Source organism: Falco peregrinus, chromosome 13, assembly GCF_023634155.1.
Source record: "Falco peregrinus isolate bFalPer1 chromosome 13, bFalPer1.pri, whole genome shotgun sequence".
Taxonomy (NCBI): domain Eukaryota; kingdom Metazoa; phylum Chordata; class Aves; order Falconiformes; family Falconidae; genus Falco; species Falco peregrinus.
The window spans coordinates 7,322,253-7,344,505 of NC_073733.1; the positions used below are offsets into that span (position 1 = coordinate 7,322,253).

Below are 22,253 nucleotides of genomic sequence, written 5' to 3' on the forward strand. Positions count from 1 at the left end.
CATCTGCTTGAGCAAGTCATCCTAACATAGTTCACAACATTAACTAAACAAGCTATTTCAGGCAAGATACACCAGCTCACATGCAAACCCCCCCCCCTTAATTTCCCTTGAGAAGTACAGAAAACCCTCCCTGCAAATGAAAATGGGGGCTAGAAACAACCCTGTCAGAACTGCCAGTCTGTGTCTGTCCTGAAAAATCCCTGTACACATGCATTACCTTTAAAACTAAACTCTTTAGAGAAAAGTCCCAAATGGCAAAATAAAACCTTTCTGTGCTGAATTCTTTATGAATTTCTAGTCATCATGTATTCCAGAAAACCAAATTCTAATTTATTAGAAAAAGCAAAATTAATGTATTTAACTTCACAATGAACAAACTTAAATTTATACAAACAATAGATTTTATTTCCTCTGCAATTAAAATATATTATCCTTAATAACACTCAGGTTAAATTAGTATCAGTTGAGTTACAAAACAAAAAAAGCAACTGAAAGCATCCTTCTGTTTGGTGGTGGGTTTGGGGGTGGTTTTTTTGCATGTGAGAATTAACTATGATGATCAAGGAACAGCTAGGTTGCACTTTATTTTAAATATTCATAACATTACACCAAGATATAATCATAGCACATATTTAAAAAAATATAAAGAATAGACATTAGATTTCTGTCTACTGGATTTAAAACTTATAGTGTGAAAAACTATATTCTATATTCTAAATCTCTTTGTGTGTAGGACTCAAAGAAAAATATATGCACAGAACATCAGTAGCTCCACAAAATAAGGAAGTCACATAATTAGAGTGATCATAAACCAGCTGTACTTAAATACAAAACTCTGATTTTTAATTGGAGAACTGAGTATTAGTCCAGTAAGAAATAGTTTCAACTATCTTAAGGTGACTCTCACTAGAATTGTTCTTCACTTTTTAATGCAAATGTTGCAAACCGACAAGGACAAAAAAATTTCTAACATTACTTGTGAATTTAAATTAAAACAAGAAAGCATTTTCATGGAGATAAGAGTTTACCACCCTCTTATAAAAAAAGAGACAAACAGAAGGACTGCAAACGATTAGCAGATAAATGAGTAAGGATGATGTTAAAAAAAAGAAAGAAAATCAAACAATGACCACCTTTTTGTGTAAGGGGGCAAGTTTAAAATGAGACCACAAGGTATGTAAAATCTCCTTAATTTCAGTTGAGTTCTCTTTTATGGAGTGAAATCAATGTACATTTTATATACAGAGGGATTTTTGTGAAGAACAGATAGCTAAAATCAGTTTACTGAGGCCAATTTATACATCTAAAACAGAAAAAAATAAATGGGGAGACAGGAATTACATATCAAACCGGACAAACTTACAAAGTAGTAGTGGCAAACAAGGTGAAATATTGCAGCAGCAAGTTTACACATATTCTCTGAATTATGTCACAACTAAAGTTACAGAAATAAGGTAACATTCTCACTCTTACATGACATTGGAGAAGCTAAAAATCTCAGATATAATACACATGTACATAATTTTTTAACCTCACTTATTTACAAATTGTATCTAGGGCCAGACTCTTTATACAACTGTATTCGCATAAACTTCAGTCATACAGAGTCCTACCAAAGTGAAGCAAAGGAACGATCGCATAAAGATTTGCATTACTTAGGCTTTCCCAAATCACGTGCATGAACTGAAGTTACAGAATATATTTGCCTTTCAATGTTGGTTTTTACATACAAAAAATTTATTTAAGGAAAATATTTTTTTAATGTTATATGTAGAGTCTGAGAGTAGAAAAATCTAAATGCTGCCATATGATTACATCCTGGAATTAACTGCATTTTTTACATTACATTACACAAAGCAGGAAATGTTGGCATCCACAGTGTTTTATATTTCACTAATACATAAAAATTTCCTGTCTTTTCATAATATTTGTACGACACAGAGGGCATTTATTAAGTGCTTCAGCACATTCCTTACAGGCAACTAGGTGACCACAGGGAATGAGGACAACTGATATGTCTTTAGCCATACAGACTTTACAAAGCTTTTCTTCCTGCAAGCGCCTTAACTTCTCTTCAGTACTGAGATCTAAGGAAAATAAACACATAAAAAGAAGTTATCACAATTAGTACCACTGAATCTTTTTTATTTATACACAAGGACAAGGTTTTCTTCATATGATTTAAAGGCCACACCTTTAAAAAGAATAAGAAATTACAAAAGATTGGAAACCAAGCTGCAGCATGGAATCCTCTTTCACACTGCCACCCCATCTCGTTACATCTCCCAGGCCAATGCAGGGAATTCAACTATCTATATTGGCAAAAGCTTGAAATATCTATAGAATTTAGGATATGCATATTTCAATCGGGAACCATTCTTTTCACAGACTTCCCATTCACAACTTTCCCAAAACTTGTACAGAAGGTACAAGAAAGGCTCATTGATAATGGTTACGTAATCTGGATTTATTTCTTTCAGGAGTTTCTCAAATGAAAAGAATGAGTATGTGATTTCCCTTCCTGCCTCTGTTTTCAAAATTCCCATACTTCAAAAGCCTAAAACTTTGTAAAATGGGAAGAATCAGTTTTGCATTGTACATGAGCTCTTTCTTATTCTAATACACCACATTTGAAAATGCAAACTTCTAACACCTTCCCCTGACACTTGGGGAGAGCCCTGCACAGTCAAAAATGATGTCCACCACAAGTTCTTCCCCCCTCCGCCCCCAACAATGTCCATTAAAAATCTAATTAAAAAGAGTGGGCTGGTAAGATCCCTGCCTAACATGCCAACCAGATGGTCTTTTCCCTCCCTATGAATCAGCCATATGTTTGTCTTGAAGGACAAGTTTCCTGAGTTGCAAATCTTGGGTTTGGTCCATTTGCAGAGTGTACCACAACGGCTTTCTGAGCATAACCTGCACGTCCCAGCCTAGCTGGAACAGAAATAATTGGAAAGAAACACCAACTAAAAGTACACTTTTTCTTATTGGCCAAGAAGGAAAATGCTTCTATTCCAGGCAAAATTTTATACTCAAAAATAAATAATACTCTACTAAGATTTTTTTTCATTTTGAGTATACTAAATATTTGCCAGTATGTTGCTGTGTCTATTTCATTTTGCCACCAGAGTCCCCACATCTAGTTACCCTTGCTTTTATTTTTAAAAGTCATTGTCACAATAATTTTCACTTTTTAGTTAGCACATTTAACTTTTCCCAGAAGCATGCCAGACTTATTTCAATATTATACACTTTTGAGGTATTAATACTACTTATTTTATAGATGATATTTACAAATGCTGCTACGCTCAAATAATTTAAGACCCTCTTTGTTCAGTTTTTTTACGTCCAAAGATAAGGCTCTTGAATTTTAAGTTACAATACTGTAACTTCACCTTAGATAAGACTTGGATCAGAGGGTAGAATAAACAGATAACAGTAAAATATATTTCATAGACTAAAGAGCTGATATGAAAGTACACACAGAGGTTTTGCAATTGAATAAGCTCATCTTGCTCAACTGGGATTTCATTTGGTTCTTCTTCCCTTGTATGTTCTTTCTGAGCACTTAAATCTGCTACCAGATCCTCAACAGATGTATGACTTTCTCCAGACATCTGCAATCTCTTTTCCACGGTGTTCCTAATCTCAGACAAACTGAAACCCATGTCTATGGCACTTTGTACCAAAGGATTCTGTAAGAGATCATCTAAAACAAGAAATTAAGAAAAACAAAACAGCAATTTAACAAAGATGAATCTGATATTCAGACACTATTCACTATAGTACTCTAAGACACCTATGCAAATAACTAGCCAAAGGAACCGTATTTCTAATTTGAGAATTTTGCTATTGTACCAGCTGCACTGTCAAAATACCCAAACCCGCAGATTTGAGATCTCTTCCACCCTAGCTTTCCCAGTCTCCCTACATCTATTTAAAATACAGAAATCCTCCTAGATTTGCTCTTCAAATCAACGCTTTCAACTTCTGAAATAAAATGTCTTACATAATTAACATCACAAATTCTGTAACTGAATGTTAACAGGATTTCACCCAGAATTCCTAGGCACAATGGAAACCTAAGTATTTGATAATATTACACTAATTTTAATTTAGTTCGGGAAAGAAAAAAACCAAACCAAGATACGTATGTTGAGAGAAGTCACTAAGTATTGTTAATTTACAAAACCAAAACAGCACAGTCAACAAGCAAGAGGCAAGTAAGCCTATCCGCAGTAAGACACAACGCTACTTCTGGAAACCATTTTTCAGTCTGTTGGACCTCCCCTTTCATCTTTTCAATGAATTTTTTGAATAGATTTCTTGTCAGGGTGTCTTATTTCCAGTTATACTATTACATGTAAGTGGCTAATTCTTCACTTAAGAAGGTTGTTCAAAGAGCAAGATTTTTTTTAACCCGATTTTCACTCTTGTAAATGAGCAGCATGTGAGAGATTTCTAAAACAGGTTTTGTGTAACCACTCATATTAGCAACAACTATCATTCCCTGGGATGAAGCCGCTTCACTGTCTTCCTGCTACGCCTTTAACCGTCTTGTCTTTTTATTGCTTGGTATTTGTGAAAAACATTGCAGGAATGCGTAATACTGGAGCACATAACAAGCTATTTAAGTTTCCTCAGCCTCCCAGTCCTTGCCATTTAACACACCAACTCCTCCTGCCTCATGAAAAACAACGATTGTTTCAATTCTGTATTTAAGATTTATCCCACAGCACTACTAATTCAATACTTGACGCACACTTACTAGCTATAAAACTAAAAATGCATCCTATGCATACTTCTTTCATGGTTTGTAATCTTTACTTTACAATATTTATCCAACCATGATTAGATTTCCCTTAAGAGAAATAAAATTCATTCCGCAGTTCTTTACAAGCAATGAAGCAAAGGAAGAGTATCATCCAACAATTTGCCCGTCATGCTTTACTTAAAAATGTAATAGGTTTATTTTTAAAATTAACCATTTCCTTTACTACACATGCAGATATGGATATTCCAAAACAGGGAGGGTTGTTTTGGTTTTTTTTTTTCTAAACAGGTACCTTTAGAAAGTATCGTCCCTTCAGCAGCTTCTGTCTAAAAGTGAAATATAAACAAACAAAATTACAATTCTGGAGAAGGCAGAAAGAAACCCATACAGTTACAAGACAGAAAATATCTATTTGATCTCAGTTATTTTATTGACTAGAACTATTAAATCTGCTCTGAACAGCTGCAAAGGGATCAGTGTTTTGTTATGTCCTTCACATTGTTTTAAGTTTTCGTTTTAACCCATCTTTGCTATAATCATACGTACATGACTCAGTCTATGGAAGAATTCTAAAATAACATTGGTTTTACTTTTTAGTGACTGCATACAAGTTTAACAATGCTCTACTAAGAAGAAAAGAAAAAATTTCTACTACACATGAATAGGGAAATCATTCATCCTAAACCTGGACTTACCAAGCTATAAAACAAATAGAACTTGTTCTGTACTAAACACACAATTAATATAAGGCACACTACCTGTGATCCAGAAGCCAACTAAGGTGAACTGCAAGATCTATAAACCCTGCGTGACACCAAAATATACTTCAACGTCTTTCACTTTCTGCCAATCAAAGCAGCAGCAGGAGGATTAAATGATATGCAGATAATCAGAAGAGTAACTTCATAGGAAAACTACGTAAAGACTACTTTGTATTTTCACCAAATATTTGATTAAGAAGACACTTACTGTTGAATCCCTACATCCATCTCTTAAGTGAACGTTATTTATAAATTCTAGCCCCTTTTTCTTTCCCACAAATCTGCACCTATAAATAAAAATATTTAGTTATAACAAAACTGCACAGGAAAACAAAAATCAACTACATAACTCTGGAAAGCTTCAATACATTTCCTACATCACATAGAATACTAGCTTTTGAAACCTCTAAATGTTTAGTCAACATCAGTAATGTCATTTAAACGTTTCTAAAAACATCTTAATCACTTCAGCAGTATATATCTTCTTCACATTTTTGGCGAAACAGAAAGTTGAAGAGTTGCTGGCCATTACAGCTGACTCCACAGGTTTATATAAGACTCCAATGAAAAACAAATGTTATGTTAAAATGTTGGTTTAATCTTTTGCAATCAAAGAAAAGCAGTCACTGGGCCGACAGGTGCCTTACATGTTTTCTTTCAATACTTTCCAATTAGTCCTAGCCACTGGTCAGAGCTCTTCCCTACCAGAAGATTTAGGGAATGTCATAACTCCTCAACAATAGTTCTCTAGCTTCAGCAGCTCCCTCACCTTCAGCAATTCACGGACATAGTACGCTGTGAGGCTGTAACACTGCCACTCAAGTTGATGTGCAAACAAAAACTCCATATTAGACAATTAATGATCTGGGGGGAAGTAATCAAAACTGACATAATTTAAGCAACCTAAAACAAAACCAAACCCATATAAGGAGGAGTGAAACGTAGCAAGAAAATGAGTCTTCACCATTCACTGCACCAAGCCAAAAACTTGGAATGACATCTCTTTCAAGTGGCAGACACTAATAATTAAAAGCCGCCTTTACCACTACTGAGAAAAGGATCAGCTAACACATAAATACCACCTCCCAGCTTCCAGAGAGCCTTTCACCACAGAAGACTAATTTGGCAGCTAATGCATAAAAGATGTTGATTTTATCAATGTTATACAAGTAACTAAGTCTTTGTACTTGGACAGCTTTTATCCACCTGCAAGAAACAATGAGTCATATACAATTCCTCCTTTCCTCAAGACAGGTTTTAGACAAAATTGGCAGTCTTTCTGAAAACTGGAAGTCTGGAATCCTCAATCCTTTAAAATTTATGCAGAAGTATGTTTAGAATTCAATACCACTACCGAGTTCTTCAGGTTTCCTTGCACTGTGACATAAGTTTAGTCATTTTGTATCCTGACATAAGTTACGAACTTTGGCATGTGTGATGCTATTAAAATAGCAATTAGAATGTAGCGCTCTGATGGTAAGAAAAAAAATAATTAGATACATATCCACAAAACTTTGTAACTCTGCTAGCTGAGACATCAGTTCAGTCCAGACACAGAAATCTTCTCTTTCCTTTAATAATTCCTACAAACAAGCTGACATACAAACAACACTGACTTAGAAGTATAGTTATTCAGAAAGTACTATTTTAGGACAATTTTCAGACTGCCCACCTCTAATGAGTTAGATGCACCCTCAGCCTCTTGAGATTTAGTTCTCTTTCACACCCACTTCAGAAGAACTCCCTCCTACCTCTCAATGAAGGCATGAAGTAAATGTCCTCTTTTGAGGCCTCTGATATAACATTAAAGCATATGTTGATGATTGCACATCTAAGAGCAGGACTACAGAAGACAGAACAGATGGAACAACAAAAATAAAGACCCCATACAAAAAACCTTAAAAATCTCTTCTGTTTATTGAAAAGGAAAACCACAGACCATGGAAGGTAACTGCTATTCCTTTGGTACCTCCATGACAAAAATGAAGAAGGAAGTGGAGGAGGGCAACTAAAAAAAAAAGGTTATTTACATAAATCTAAAGAATGTTAACCCATAGTCAACTGAAACCTTTAGTAGTATGCTCTGTTATTAAAATATAATATACTGTAAATAAGACTCAGAGTTGCAACAAGAAAACAGTCAAAAATACTTTACCCAGGAAACCATTTGGCATGTTGATCCCATGGGTCTTCATTTTCCTTCCATTCTTGCAATCCTCCACCACAGTGGAAACACACAACGTGATCACCATTACCTGAGGAAACACACAAGAATAAAATTACGTATTTCTACTAGGCATAAAAATAAGTTTTCAACTAAAATGTTACATTATTAAGAAAAAAAATATTTTCTTGCTTAGCAATTGTAACTAAAAATAATTCAATTTTAAAGAACATAATACATATGATTTGAAACAAACATTCAGGAGAGGCTTGAGCTTAAAAAAGACGAAGTATGAGTCACATGAAATATTCCCAAGCTTTATTTTAGCAAGCAATTAAACAGATAAAAAGTAAAAGCTAAAAAAAATCTACTATCAAATAGCTCAATCCACTAGTAAAGAAGCCACGAACTAGTGTGCCACAATGAACTAAGGATGTTTCCATGCCTTTTTGGTCCTCTATTTCACCATTAACTGGCTCTACACAGCAGTAGCATAACTGACTGAGGAGATGTTAGGAGAAATTGCACTCTCTCTGTTCTAGCACTACACCTACTGTAATCAAAGACTGCGCCAGAAAAGGGCTTAGATATTCTGTTTGTTGAAATGAGGAGGTATGGTCAGAGTTTTCCCATAGAGCTAAATGGTTCTCGGGCCACAAGAAACAGAGTTTTCACAGAAGTCACATGAACAACCATTAGGTCGGATAAGCTGGCGCCCGTTTAGTGCACCTCCACAATACGGATCTCACTTGGCTGTGAGAAGCTAGGTACTTTTAGGAATCCAGGAAGAAATCAATAAAATCAGTTCTACTGGGTACAAATGTTGCCCATATATCACTCATACAGGAATGTATCACAGGTTTTAGTTATGGCCAGCAGTGAAACAAATGGAATCAGATTAAAAAATTCTTCCGAGAGCTACTAAGAGAGAAGCCAATTAAGATGACACTAAGAAATTATTCCAGATAATCCCCTTTTCTTTATGATCTAATAAGAGCCACACTTTGCACTTGTACAGCATCTCTCAGTGAAGAATTTCAAGGAGCTTTAACAGCACTACACAATTCAATCTAATTGGAAAACCAATGCACAAAGACATTGGAGTCTTATCTAAGTCAAACACTACATATTTAAAAGTAAAAGCTCTTCCACTGGAGTCATCGTCTTCATAAAGCTTTTACAGTAGGCAGTAATGGTATTTGCTGGTTTCAGGTGTCCAAATGCTTTGATAACACAAACACATGTTAAATCAATAAAACAGCACACCACCTGGACTTCGTTGAATAGGCTGCTGTACATGCCACAAGTCTACCCCTTAGACCTAGGGTAGCTATCTGGAGGGCAGCACTTCATTACTTAAAAAAATACAAACTTCAATAGTTGTCATTGTGAAAGATGTGAGTTTTAGCAGGCAAGGAAAACACATTTCAATGTTTTATTGCCAAAAATGAATTTATGATTAGATTTATACTTTACTATTAAACATACTTGATATAACGTATGTCATTTTACATAAGAACTATGAAAAGTAGTTTACAGAACGAAGAAATTTTGGCAAATCATTCCAAATTACAATTAAAAAGCTTATTTTTTCATAACAAAACATTTATATAAGATTTCTTTGTAAAAGATATTAGCCGTTTTAAGGTCTGGCTTACCTGTGCTATAGAACCCAGCTTCAGCAAGTTGCTCTTTATCAACAGGATATATCCAAGTTAAAAATGTTTGTAAACGTCTTCCGTATTTTGCCATAGATGGATTCCTTGGATGCTGTGCATTGTTCACACCACCTCTCTCAAGCTCAGTGGGAACAGATTCACCTGGAACATTTCCAACATCCCAGCCCAAGACAAAAAAGCAGTTGGGAAAATGCCTCTTGTGTTCTGACCAAGCTCTGTCGCTGGGTTCCCACTTTTTCAATTTTCCACCACAGCAAAAACATGCTACTTGATCACCAACACCTGTATAATAGAATCCAGCATTAGCCAATTCCTTTGGTGTCAACTGAGCATCAAGGGGCCAGCTGTCAAAAGACTTTAATCTTGTTTCTTCACTGCACATAGCACGGTTTTTAGGATACAAATTATCTGACATATCCACAACCTGCCTAGTTCTCAACAGGTAATCTGCCTCCACATCAGATGTGTCATCCAGAGTACACGGGAGGGCTGAATTGCTGGAACCATTTTCAGTTCTATGCTGGTAGTTCTGGGCAAGAGGATGTATGTTATTCTCCAGAAAAGCAGATTCGGTAATAAATTTGCAGTTTGGGGAAAGCTTTTTGTGTCTCTCAACTGCAGAATCCCCAGATGCCCATCCTTCGATAATTGTACAGCAACTAAAGCACTTCACTTTGTCACCTTCTCCAGTATAAACAAAGCCAGCTCGTGCTAGTGCCGACGCTGAAACTGGACAGCCAAGTGGAAATTCAACAAAAGTTCCTAGTCGGTAGTGTTCCTGAGCCCATTCTTGATCATGGTCAGTGTCTGGAGTAGCACAAGCTTCCAGGTTATCTGAGACATTACACGTCATCTCTTCATATGTAGGGCTATCCTTTCAGATTTCCTAAACAAAAAATAAATGTTTTAATTTCACAGACAGAAGCATAGATCATAGTCATATACAAGCCTGGAAACTGGCTGAGATAAACTAGCCAGCCTTGATGTATTAAAAAAATGCCTCTTCCTCTTCTTTCCCATCTCACCCTTGCCTGCCTCCCCTGCCACATAGGGGCAAACACCAGAACACTGAAAACAACATTTTAAAAAAGTATCTGTGAAGAAAGGCAGGAAGATCATGAAGTTTTACAGGCCAATAAAAAAATTATCTGGAAAACACACAAGCTTATACATTTACAGCTTTAAAAGCATGTTCTATTTCTTAACACAGACACAGCGCAAGAATGAAATCAACAAAATATTTAACAAAAGCTCCAGCCAAAACACTGCCAAAAGGCTTCTGACCCTGAAAAATAAAGTTACAAAGTTACCATATTTAAAATACTGATCTAAGGCAGACCACATGTGCAAGACTTTACAGTCCAGTTCTGAAACACAACTGTATTTTTCCCCGTATGAAGGCTGTGACTACCATGCCCATTACAGATAGGCATCAACTGGTAAAACCACCACCACAAAGGAAAAAAAGGCTTTGGACTTGTGTATATATATTATAAAGACATACACCTCAGTTTCCCTTTTAACAAAAAAATCTCATGAAATAAACTATCAGATGTTTCACTAGGGCATTTTACCAAAATGCTGTGTTCTGCTTAAGATCAGCATCTTGGACTACCTATCACTACTGTTCATGCCCAGCATGCTGCTTGCACGTTCCCGTGCCCTGCTTACACTCTACCAAAAGTTCCTGCGCCTCTGCCATCAACTCAGCCTTTCCTCCCTTCCCTCCCTGAAGGAACATTATTCTTCTTCTCACCTGTCCCACATTCCTGTTCCTGCCTGCACTTGTGCCAGGGCGAGTACTGACTGCTCGCCCTGCCCCAGCACCCTTCCGTTCAGAGGGCGGCTAAGAGCACGCAGACAAGTCCCTTCTTTCATGACTTTCATGATAAAAGAAAGCAACCTGGTTCCCACAGGTCCCGTACAAGAACCACAAACTCAACACAGTCATCGCCTTCATCCCAAGATGGATGAAGTCTGAGCACAGTAAAAATTCATCTCTTGTCCTGACAAGTACTGTGATATTATTGACTTAGGAAGTCCTGGGTAAAACACAGGCTACAGGGGATACACGTCTCAAACTCACTCCTTTATTAAACGGTAAATTATTGTGAGACTGCCCAAATGGACTTCTTAGCACAAAGCAATAATAATTCAGCAATTAGCAAAAAGAAATGCATATAAGGAAGAACAGAATATGTAATTATTTGAACAACTGGGCATTTCTCTGTTTTCTGTATGGATCCTGATCTGTTTCCAGTCCTTACCTTCTTAAGATAGGCCCTCAGGCAAAAATCTAGCTTCCTCAACATCAGCATTAATATTGATTATAGTTTCTTTAAGATCAATGCAGATGTTACAATAATTGCTTATATAATACGAGACTTAGCTTCTACAGGAAGGACAAAACCTTTTTTAAAGTTCAGAAGGGGGAGGGGAAATTAAAATGACTATGCATTGCAGATTCACTGAATCCTTTGCCAAGATGACAAAGACAATTAAGCTACACGCTGAGAAAACATGGCATTAGAGATTCAGCATGCTTGCTTCATGTAATCATGGATATAAGACTACTTCTGAGCACCAGCTTTAATTCCATCTGTAAGTCAGTTCATGACTAATGTAATGACACTAGAAATTACACTGGGGTTTTCTGGTTTAGCTTAGCAAATTCAAAAACAGCTTCTGAATAAATTATACTGACTGACCTACAAATCTGACCTATATGCTTGTTTTGACTCTGAAGGGCAAAAAAATTAATCAGTCATTACATGTAGTAATATGAAAGCTGTCACAATACAGATATTTAAAAAATATACATATGTATATTGAAAACAATCAATTTTTATAACAACAGTTTTAAAGTTTGTGTTTATCTCCTTTTAAAATTTCACTTTAAACCCTCTAGAAACATTTCTGTAAAAGTGACCTTATGGATCTATCATCATTACTACTACACTGCATTCATGAAATAATTTGTATCACTCAAATACTGTTGGCTGCATACTGATTTTCTTATCTGCATGACTAAAAGACTTTCTACAAGAAAGCAAACAAAGCCTACCTCACATCCCTCGGAGACTGCTTTCCAAAATATCCATTGAAAAAACAAAAAAATGCATATGCTTTCAATGTATGACTAGAAGTATATCTTAATTTCTGTTTTATTTATAGTGAAATGAGTTCAGACACAGTGAAAAAACAATCCAATTTAAATTTTTACATATTAACTTTTTTGGCTTATATTTACATTAAGATCAGGATAGAGCCTCTTTGATCTGTTGCATACAAACTAACTGCAGCAAATTGGAAATTATCTACTCAGCCACTCCGTAATTTGCCCTCCCTGTACTTACTGAAATCAGGGGTAAAGACAGACCAAGATTCAAGCCTGACAGGTCTTAAGAATTTACTCAAGATGCAAAGATCACCCTTGGTTTGTGCTTTTCTGTTCCTTATGCCATACGGGGTGACCACATATCACAATGACTATGCTATACAAAGTTAAAAAACAAGAGACAAAATTCATTATGCCCCCACTTCTCATAAGCCACCTGCATGTTCTAAGCACCACTTAATTGCTCCAGTTTAAAATCTGCCATTCTTACTTGAAAAGTAAGAATGATACAGCAGTATATTCATATACCAGGTGTGCATATATATATATATATAAAAGCCTTCGTAACGTGAATGCAGTGCTTACTGTAAAGTCATTATTTTTCATAAGCTAAAAAAGATATTTTATCAAAGCAATTTTCATAAATATTATATCTTTATATTCTCCAGCACCCTCTGACAGGGATGATCTTCAAATCATACTTACACTGCACGTGCAAGCCTGGGTCTTGCCGTACTTTTCTAGACTCTTTCATGAAAGCCTTCCCCCTCCAACATAAGAAAATTTAAGAAGCCTCATCATTTTTTTTTTAGTAAATAACTTGAAAATTCTGAAAAAAAATATTCCGTGCAACTGGCAAACATCTACTTTTTAGATACTTTCATTCCAATGACCCCTACTACTTTTAAAGCAGGCTTCATTTTCAGAATGTCTATAAACATATAATGCTTAATTGTGCATTTTCTCCTCTTCTTCCAAAATAACTTCTCACCCTTAAAAATGTGAGCTGCAGAACTGAAATTATCACATAGGTGGTATGTCTCATATATGACAGATTCCCTAACAGAAATAACAGCATGAGTTTTAAACTGTTACCTAAATTAGTTTGTATTAGTTTTACTCCGCTTACTCTGTTGATCCTCTGGGTGTTTCCTGGAAAGATGTGTGTGTGTTTTAGTAACACTAAGGAACTGAAAAGGAAACACTTGAGCAAAGACATTGAAGGAGGAGGATCAAAGACTAAACTGAAATATTAGAAATCAGGATGGAGATGATATTCAATTAACTGCAATGATCTTCCTCAGTTTTATTGATTACTTTTAATTAACTGTGAATGCTAGGCAAAAATGAACTAACAGAACTACCTAAAAATCAGTATCTGTACTACCCTCCACTGCAATGGAAAGCACAGGATAATGCCTTTCAGCCAGATGTAACAGCAGTATCTGAAGCAGAAAAAAAAATAAATCTCTATATACTGCACTGGAAGTTCTAACAACTGAGGGAAAATGTAATTGGAAATAAGCATTAGGATAAAACTAAAAAAACCTTATAGATTGTGTGTTCATCACTCAGAACACTGAGATTAGTGGCTTTATTCTTTCAAACAGTTTTTTCTACAGTGCTATGAATACTTTGATATTCCTTCTATTAACAATGTAAACAAAAAAATTATGCCCCCAACATGGCACATTTGCCACATTTGGATTCACTGGAGGTAAGAAATCTATCTGGATCCTTGCAATCAAAACAGCATGAAAAGCACATACCAAAAGAGCATTAAGTACTGGCAGAAGCTCCAATCACCACAGATCCATTCTTTAATATGAAGTTACTGTCTTCAACTGTATCAACCACATTATTTAATCTTGATCTTTTGGAGCAGAAAGATTCAACCATCATTCTAGAAGCCTCTCAAAACCACGTCTCAGTACTGCAACTGACAGAAGCAGGACAAAGCCCTCACAGGTATCTGCTAGCTTTAACCATGATCCACCCACATCACAAAGCCCTTTCCTTACAACAGCCCCTCTAAACGTAGTTGGCTTACATCTCAGTATAATTTTATCTAAGAGAAAAAGACATTAACTTATTTATTAAACATTGAGGCAAACTCTTCACTTGTGTAAGTACTGTTTTAAATACAACATTAGTACTACTTTAAATGCAACATCAAGTTCAATTATTTGTTTCAAACAACTGTTAAAGCAACTGTTCGAAGTGTACAACTAAAACTAGCTCAGGAATACTGTATCTACACAGCAATTTTAACAGTTGCCTTACTCCAGTAGGTCGGAGTAATGATTTAGAAAAACATCCTGCATCATAGCAGCACTCAGATGAACAGTAACTGCAGAAGAAAAATATCTAAAGGTAAATTTCCGAGTTGTTTATGGCTAAGAAACCTAAATTCATAAAACGCAGCCAAGACATGTACACGAGACTTTATAATACATACCAGCAGCAAACCCAAGTTCAGAGAGTATACTTCATGTATACAGAAGTTAATTAAGCCTTTCTGTGTAAATTTAATTAATCACATATTATTTCAAAGTAGAAGGTCCAGAAATCTTGAAGTTCATCTCCACTTATAAAACCCAGGGGTTTTTTTTAACTATTATGGAAGCATTAACTATCTTCTTATATATGCAGTGAGTAAACAAAGCCTCTTTTAGCCTGAAAGACTTCCAGAACCCAAGTTTAATCCTGCTTTTAAACATCTGACAGTATTTGTCACAAGACACCTCCACCTTTCAATCTAAAGTACCATTTCATATAGTCTATTGACTATGTTTCAGAACAAAAAATAAAGACAAGAATTTAAAGCAAAAATGTTGTTATTCAAAATGCAAAATTTTACACAGCGGTTTTGCAAGCCAAACATGTTAAATTCAGCTTTAAAAATATTATCAGGTATGATTTTATGCAAAAGTGTACAACATCACATTACCTAGATCTAAAATGCTTCAAAGGAAAAGTACAGAACCCACTTTTCTCTTTCAAGTATATTTCATTAGACTTGATTATTTCCATCCTTAACCCTAGAAAAGATTGGCACTATAAGGAGTTATTTTTAATTCTTCCACAGGACAAGCATGGCAGTAACCTCCGAGTCCGAAACTTACTTGCACAGCCTCATGTTCCTGACCAAACGGTACATACACGTGGAGCTTCTGCGTGACACGCTGACTATGAGAGCAATGTTAGTGTTCGTTTTTGGCTGAATTTTGAAATGTGAGAGCAGTGCAGCAAGTAAATATCAAGCAGAACATCCTGTACCAGCTGACACACAATTATGCATGTCACTTCACTGAATTTCACTTTGTGCCTGCTCAGCTGCAATTAGATCAAGAAAGGTGCACGCTGCTAACTGAAAGCATACTTAAAAGCCACAAGAAATACAGGATTTATTAAACAGCATTTAGAAATCTTAGCATATTTACACGTAATTATCAATAACCATTTGAAAAAAATTTCTGCCTAGAGATTTTTTATTTCATAAAGAGCGTATATATCTACAAAATGCCTTTTGATTCACTGCCAAAGCTTAAGTAAATCCATCACCTCAGTTTCATTTCTCTGTTTTCTCAAACAGGTCCTATTTAGCTTCCCAGCAGGGTTTATCATCATAGGAAGTCAGTCAGCTGCTCAAGGTTCTACTAGGCTATCATTACATCTTCCTAATTCTTGACTCTACTCACAGTGACTTTTACACTCTCCATCTTAGAAATAAATATAAACAGGCCAATAGAAACATACTATTCTGAGAATGATTTTCATACTGTATTTTTCTTAATGAAGAAGTCATATGGGTATGGAACACTGCAATAAACAAGAAGAATGGATTCATGGCAGCGCTCAGTAATTTTTTTTGTGAACTTGAAAGATAAATGTTTTCAGATGAACTTCAGCTGTGTGTATAAGAAAGAAGGAGTAAATACCAGCCGCTATAGAAAAAACTGGCATGCTGTAGCCTAAGCACATAGTTCTACAGAGAGGTCAAAGGTCAAGCATAAGACATCATTAATGGCTCTAATTGATTAATGTATAAATCTGTGGTTTTTCAAAGTGACCAAGGAAGAAGAAGGACTAAAGGGTCTGGAGAAAACCGTTTTAGCTCTACCACACCTTGCTAAGTGTTTAGTACACAGTAAAGTGTGAAAGACATGACAGCATTTTTCATTTGGAAACAGGAAAACCTACCTAAAGCAAAGGTTTAGTTCCAACAGCTGCTGCCACTGAAATGAATTGCCTACAGACGACAGTACCTAAAAATAAGGGGGAAGGTAGGGGACCAAATAAACCCACTAAAAGCACAAAAAAAACCAACACAGAAAAAAATCCTACCAAACCTCAAGCATACTGAGAAAGACCTAGAAGGAGACTGAAGGTAGAAGTAGAGATCAAGAGAGCAAACACCAAGTGTACAAGACTTCCAGTAACCCTCCCACCAAATCAAAACTACAAAAAAGGAGCAAGCCCGACAGTCTCAAGTTTCTCTGGCAGTTCCAGTAAGATGAATGTTTTATTTATGGCCTAAGCAGGAATATAATAAAATATTTTTCATTATAGGCACTGTACTCCTGAAAATCATACAGAACTCTCTGTACGATTTAGCTATAAATTTTTAATTACAAGGTAGCTTGAATTGTACCATTTAAGCTTATTGAAATTCTTTAAGTATTCTTTCAGGCAAATCATAGGGAAAGAGTAATTTTTACATTTGTGGCTTTTTCCCTCCACAACACGTTGGAAAAACCAGCCTGTTTGTTCTTCCATCCTGTTTCCATACTCCTTACCACTATCTTCATTTGCTTAATTATTCTGTTGTTCTGCCTCTTGTAACACAACTCACTGTGAAAATAATTTCAAATTCAGTACTACAACACTACCATTTAGGGGGGTGGTGGTGGATAAATTTTTCAAGATTCTTCATTTTTGTGTTATAGACTTACATCTTATATGTACAAGTCAAGTCATATAAAATCTGGTTTATATAATTTTTATGTTTTAACTTTAGAACATTTATTAACTGCTGTATTATTAACAGGAATTTGATTTAGCTCCAAGTTCTTCCTCAAGAAATTGAGACTAAACTTCCAGAACTTTTCCTTCTACTCGAAAACAGCTTGGAAGTTGTATTTAATACAATTTGAAGCATACTTCCATCCATTAAAGTCTGTGAATACATTTTGGGGACTAACCAAGCTATGCAGTTTCTACCCTACTAAAAATAGAAATTACAAGATATTTCTGTCAACTATGAAGCAGATCAGTTAAAAAAAAATTATATCTCTGATCATAAAATGTATCACTATAGAAATGTAATCCCTGGAAGTTGAATTACTGCTGTTACGGTTAAGAAACAAAAAAATTACCCAGTTAATTGGAGTATGTTAAAGTAGAATAGCAAAGAGTAAAAAGAAAAAAAGTCTGAAAAAGCAAAACCTGCAGTGCCCTGGGACACATCCTTTCCCAAGTATCAGCTGTGCTCCAGCTTTTAGCGTTATATCCTTTTACAAATCGTTTAAACTTATAATTGAAGAAAAAGATTGAAAAAGAGGGTGTCTTTCATCAAGAAGACATAACGACACGGAACTTCGGCTACAGCAACGTGATTAATGCCACAGCAAAACTGCTGAATCTTCTGGTTTCTGAAGCAAAGTTGTATAACCTTCGACGTACAGGAAGCCTGTCACCTCCTGCACTGCCCACTGGCGCGGGCGCTCAGTTCCACCCAGCTCATATTGCTGGTCGTGCTATGCCACTTCGCTCATTATTCACATTCATCTAACTGCAGCCTGGTGCAGAAGGTACACTTCCTGGTATCATAGCAAGAATGTTTTGCCATTGAAGAATGAGGCAAATTTGTATATATATTTTTACATATACATATAAACACACACAACAGTCATCATCTTGTAAACTCAGAAATGTCCCTTGATTTATCCTTTATATTTTATGTTTCTCAGGAAACTGGGATGATTTGGGGATTAATACCAATTATAACACTGTGCCAAAAGTGAAATATGAAAGCTGCACCTGTTGAAAACACTCTGCTTGTCTTTCTATTTAATAAGAAACTCTCCAAAACACAGAAAGGGAAGGACAACCAGCTGCAAGGTATGCGCAGCTTCACTTCACACAACAGGAGCGACATTCCATCCAAACTGTGGCATGCCTTCTTCAATCTAACATACTTCCAACTTTCACGCACAACTATTTTTTTCACATTAAAAAATCTTGCTATTTCTGGAGCCTGACTTTCAATTACCATGTTCAGAATATTGTGGATCAGAACTCCACAAGACAGACCACATGCTATGAAAAATAAAAAGCAGCAAAGGACTGTATGCTGTTAACTCCCAAAACAAAACAAAACCAACCACAAAAGATACATACAATAGTTTTTCCCTAAGAAATCAGTAGCCAATCATACCAAGTTTAGTAATAGATTAATCAAAGCAGATACTGGTTTCACCTCTATTTTCCACCAATCTTTAGAACAAATTCCAGTATTTACATTCCTGTTGGTAGCAAAAAAAAAGGTTAAAAGTTTTCGTTTTCACATAACTTTCAGCACTGTTTATGAAGGCACAACTCCAACACTATGATTAAAAAAAACATTTTTAAATTCTATCCCTTGGCCAAGAAATCCAAATCTAAAAATATTCTAAAGCTGAAAGAGTCTGAGGTTAGGGGAAGTCTGAAATTCAGATCTTTTACTGAAACTAGGAAGGGACATAAGATTGGGAAGACTCCAGAAGATCCAGAGGACAACAAAAAACTCCTGGAATTAAAAACTAGAGGGCAGCAAAAAGGAGAAAGACTGTAACAGCAGATGGCATAAAATCCAATGATCCAGCCTTCTCTCTCCTGGAAAATTCTGCATCTGATTATGAACTGGATTCTCTGAAACTCTTCAGCTCCCTGCAGCCGTTTCGCCCACCCTGGGATGATGGCAACAAATGTAGAAGCACCATCACAGGTACAGAAGCCTGAAATGAAATCCATCTTCCTACTTCAAAGACCGAGATATGAACACACATTTTCTTACTGTTCTGGTAATAAATGCAAGTCTGCCTTGTATCAGTGGGAGCAGTCAAAAAAAGAACCAAACCCAGAGCCAAACAACAACCCTCATCAGAATTCTTTCACTTTTGCTGCTGGTTACAAAGGGCAAGGTCAGAGGAGGTACAGAACAATCATTAACTTGTTCCTTTGCCCTTCTTGGCCAATGCTGCAGGTGCCAAGTTTTCTACAGAAAGAAGTAGTTGGGTGTTCTTTAAAGGGCCTCAAAGAAAACTGCAACGCAAGCACGTCCATAGCAAAATGAAGCACTTAAGAAAAAATAAAAACGTGGAAATAAAAGCTTGATCGACACATCTATCACATGAAAACTTGCTTTCTTAGAATAATTCACTGTGTGCCTTCTCTGTCATGCAGTGATTTATTTGATGATAAACAGAGTAACATTCCATATGCAGTACTAAAATGGCAAGTTAAGATTGTAACAATGAAGGGACAATGAAAGTAGTTCTACAAAAATATCTAAAGAGTTGCAAGAACAAATCCGTACTTCCTATCAGATGGAGATTAATAACACATAAGAAAGACAGAAATCTTACCAAGACTAAAACCACCGTGTAACAGCCATTTATAGGGCAGAAGCATCAGAGAGACAGTAGTACAGACACAGAAATACAGTGTTAAAGAGAAGTATCAGCATAAATACACAGCCATGGTGCAAGGGAGAACTGCTTGGGCTGAAGGCTGAATTACAGCTGGAAGAAAAAAGATCTTGAGTGAACTTCTTCCTGCAGAATTCTTAACAACTGCTGAATATTCACAGTAGAAAACCTGAACAAAACAACATTTTTATTAATGAGCAGCAGAAAAGGCATTCTAGGAAGTGATGGGTCTATTAAAAAAGAAAAAAGGAAGAGCGGGAAAGGGACAAGACGACATTCAAATACGTCAAACGGACCAAAGACGACCACAGAAGTGCGTATTAGCGCAGCAAAATCTTCTTTTACTTATGGAAGGAGAACTCGGCACTTGGACGCTTCATTCAGGCGACGGCCTCCTGCGGCCCGGGCAGCGGGCAACCGAGTAACGGGCAGCCGGGTAACGGGCAGCCGGGGGGGGGGGGGGGGGGAGGGGGCGGCGGGCCGGGGCCGGGTGACCCGGCGGGGCAGGCCCGGCCCAGCAGCGCCCGGCGGAGGCGGCGCGGCCCGTTCCCATGGCAACGCCTCCCGCGGCTGCCGCCCTCCCCCGCCGCCGCCCGGGAGAGGCCTGGGGCAGCGGCGCCCCCGCCAGCCCTCGGACCCCCCACACCCCCCGCGGGCGGGGCGGGAGGGCCCCGGGCAGCGCGGAGGGACCGAGCCCCCTGCCCCGCGCGGGGAGCCCCGCCGAGCCGCCCGCAGCAGCAGGAGCCGCCCAGCGCGGGCAGCCGGGCGGCCCGTTTCGCCCACCGCCCCGGGGTACCGACAGCCACGGCCGCGCCCGCCTGACAACTCACCGCGCCGCGTCCGCCTCATTGCCGGCACCGACCGCGGGCACGGCCCCACAGCCAGCCGACACCGAGAAAATGGCGGCTCCCGGCAGCCTCCCCGGCTCGGCTGGGAGGCGAGCAGGGAGCAGCGCCCCCTGGCGGGCTGGGGGGGGGGGGGGGGGGCCGCGCCGGGCCGGCGCCCGCTGGTGCAGAGCGCCACGCAGTGGCAGCGGGCGGGAAGCTCGGGGCGGCAGCGCGGGCCGCGGGCTCTGCTCGCCGCGCCGGGCCCCAGCGCCCTGCGCCGCTGCGTCCCCTCGCCGCCTCACTCCCAGCGCCCCGGCTCCGCGCCGGCCCGCAGGCCGCCTCCCCTCCCGCAGCAGCCCCCTCATGTCACACCACCTTCTCCAGGCGGTTTCCGGCCTGGAGCACGCTAATCCCAGCGCCGTCCTCGCTGTCACCCCCTGTCCCCGCGATTACGGCTCGTTATGGCCGATCTCTGTGAAGGGCAGGGCGGGGAGCTGCAGGCGGCCTGCCCCGGGCCCTGCCAGCCCTCAGCATGATCGATACTAATCAAGTTACAAGTTTGACCTAATTACGGTGTGGTTCTCAATAACCACCGCGGCTGGAAGATGGCATGACAGTGCAGTTAATTAGCCTAAAATTTATGGACTTCTCTTAACTGGCTGCATGAGGGAATGGAGACATCACCGACTCAAAGCTTGCCGAGGCGGCATGAGGTGACTACCAGCGATGCTCCTCAGTACAACTCGGGCTGTATTGTAATTGTTTTTTAATCGGTGCTCGTAAATCACAGGGATGTTAAAGAAAGTAGTGGTGCTACTTATTAATAAGTTTGCCAGGAGCTGGTCTTTTTCTCCTTCAGATTGTGTTCTCGCCAGCCATCATAAATCTCATGTATTTGGACTAGAATTTTCCAAATCTGACAGAAACCTCAGGCTATTTTCTTTGGTAGTTGTAACCAAAATCATCTGATAATCACAAAATCAATCACAGAACGGTTGGAGTGGGAAAGGACCTCTGGAGACCATCCAGTCCAACCCCCTGCTAAAGCAGGATCACTTGGACCCTTGCTCTTCATTTAAGAAAGAATGACCCGCAGCCTAAAATGTAACGTTTCCTGATGCGGCCCAATGGTGATGCTCAGCCTATAAGAAATAAACAAAAAATTTCCCTGAACTAAAGGGAAAAATAGTTCAAGAGGTCTGAGGCTGTTGAAATATATTGAGATTAATGAAAAAC

The 22,253-nt window shown here is 38.2% G+C and overlaps 1 protein-coding gene across 10 annotated transcripts; it reads right to left on the reverse strand.

The window, feature by feature from the left end:
- Nucleotides 1-378: 378 nt before the first annotated feature.
- Nucleotides 379-21,495, reverse strand: XIAP (X-linked inhibitor of apoptosis). 10 transcript variants are annotated; one of them, XM_055817967.1, is made up of 8 exons: nucleotides 21,021-21,114; nucleotides 14,269-14,432; nucleotides 9,361-10,267; nucleotides 7,694-7,793; nucleotides 5,747-5,825; nucleotides 5,070-5,103; nucleotides 3,488-3,712; nucleotides 379-2,087 (listed from the first exon to the last, which is right to left on the reverse strand). In XM_055817967.1, the coding sequence occupies exons 3-8, from the start codon at nucleotides 10,232-10,234 to the stop codon at nucleotides 1,894-1,896; spliced, it is 1,506 nt and encodes a 501-aa protein (XP_055673942.1). In that variant the 5' UTR covers nucleotides 10,235-10,267; nucleotides 14,269-14,432; nucleotides 21,021-21,114; the 3' UTR covers nucleotides 379-1,893. The 10 variants fall into 10 exon arrangements, with proteins under 10 accessions (XP_055673942.1, XP_027651538.1, XP_027651544.1 ...); XM_027795737.2 differs by lacking the exon at nucleotides 21,021-21,114 and adding an exon at nucleotides 15,625-17,447; XM_027795743.2 differs by lacking the exons at nucleotides 14,269-14,432; nucleotides 21,021-21,114 and adding an exon at nucleotides 21,393-21,495.
- Nucleotides 21,496-22,253: the final 758 nt, after the last annotated feature.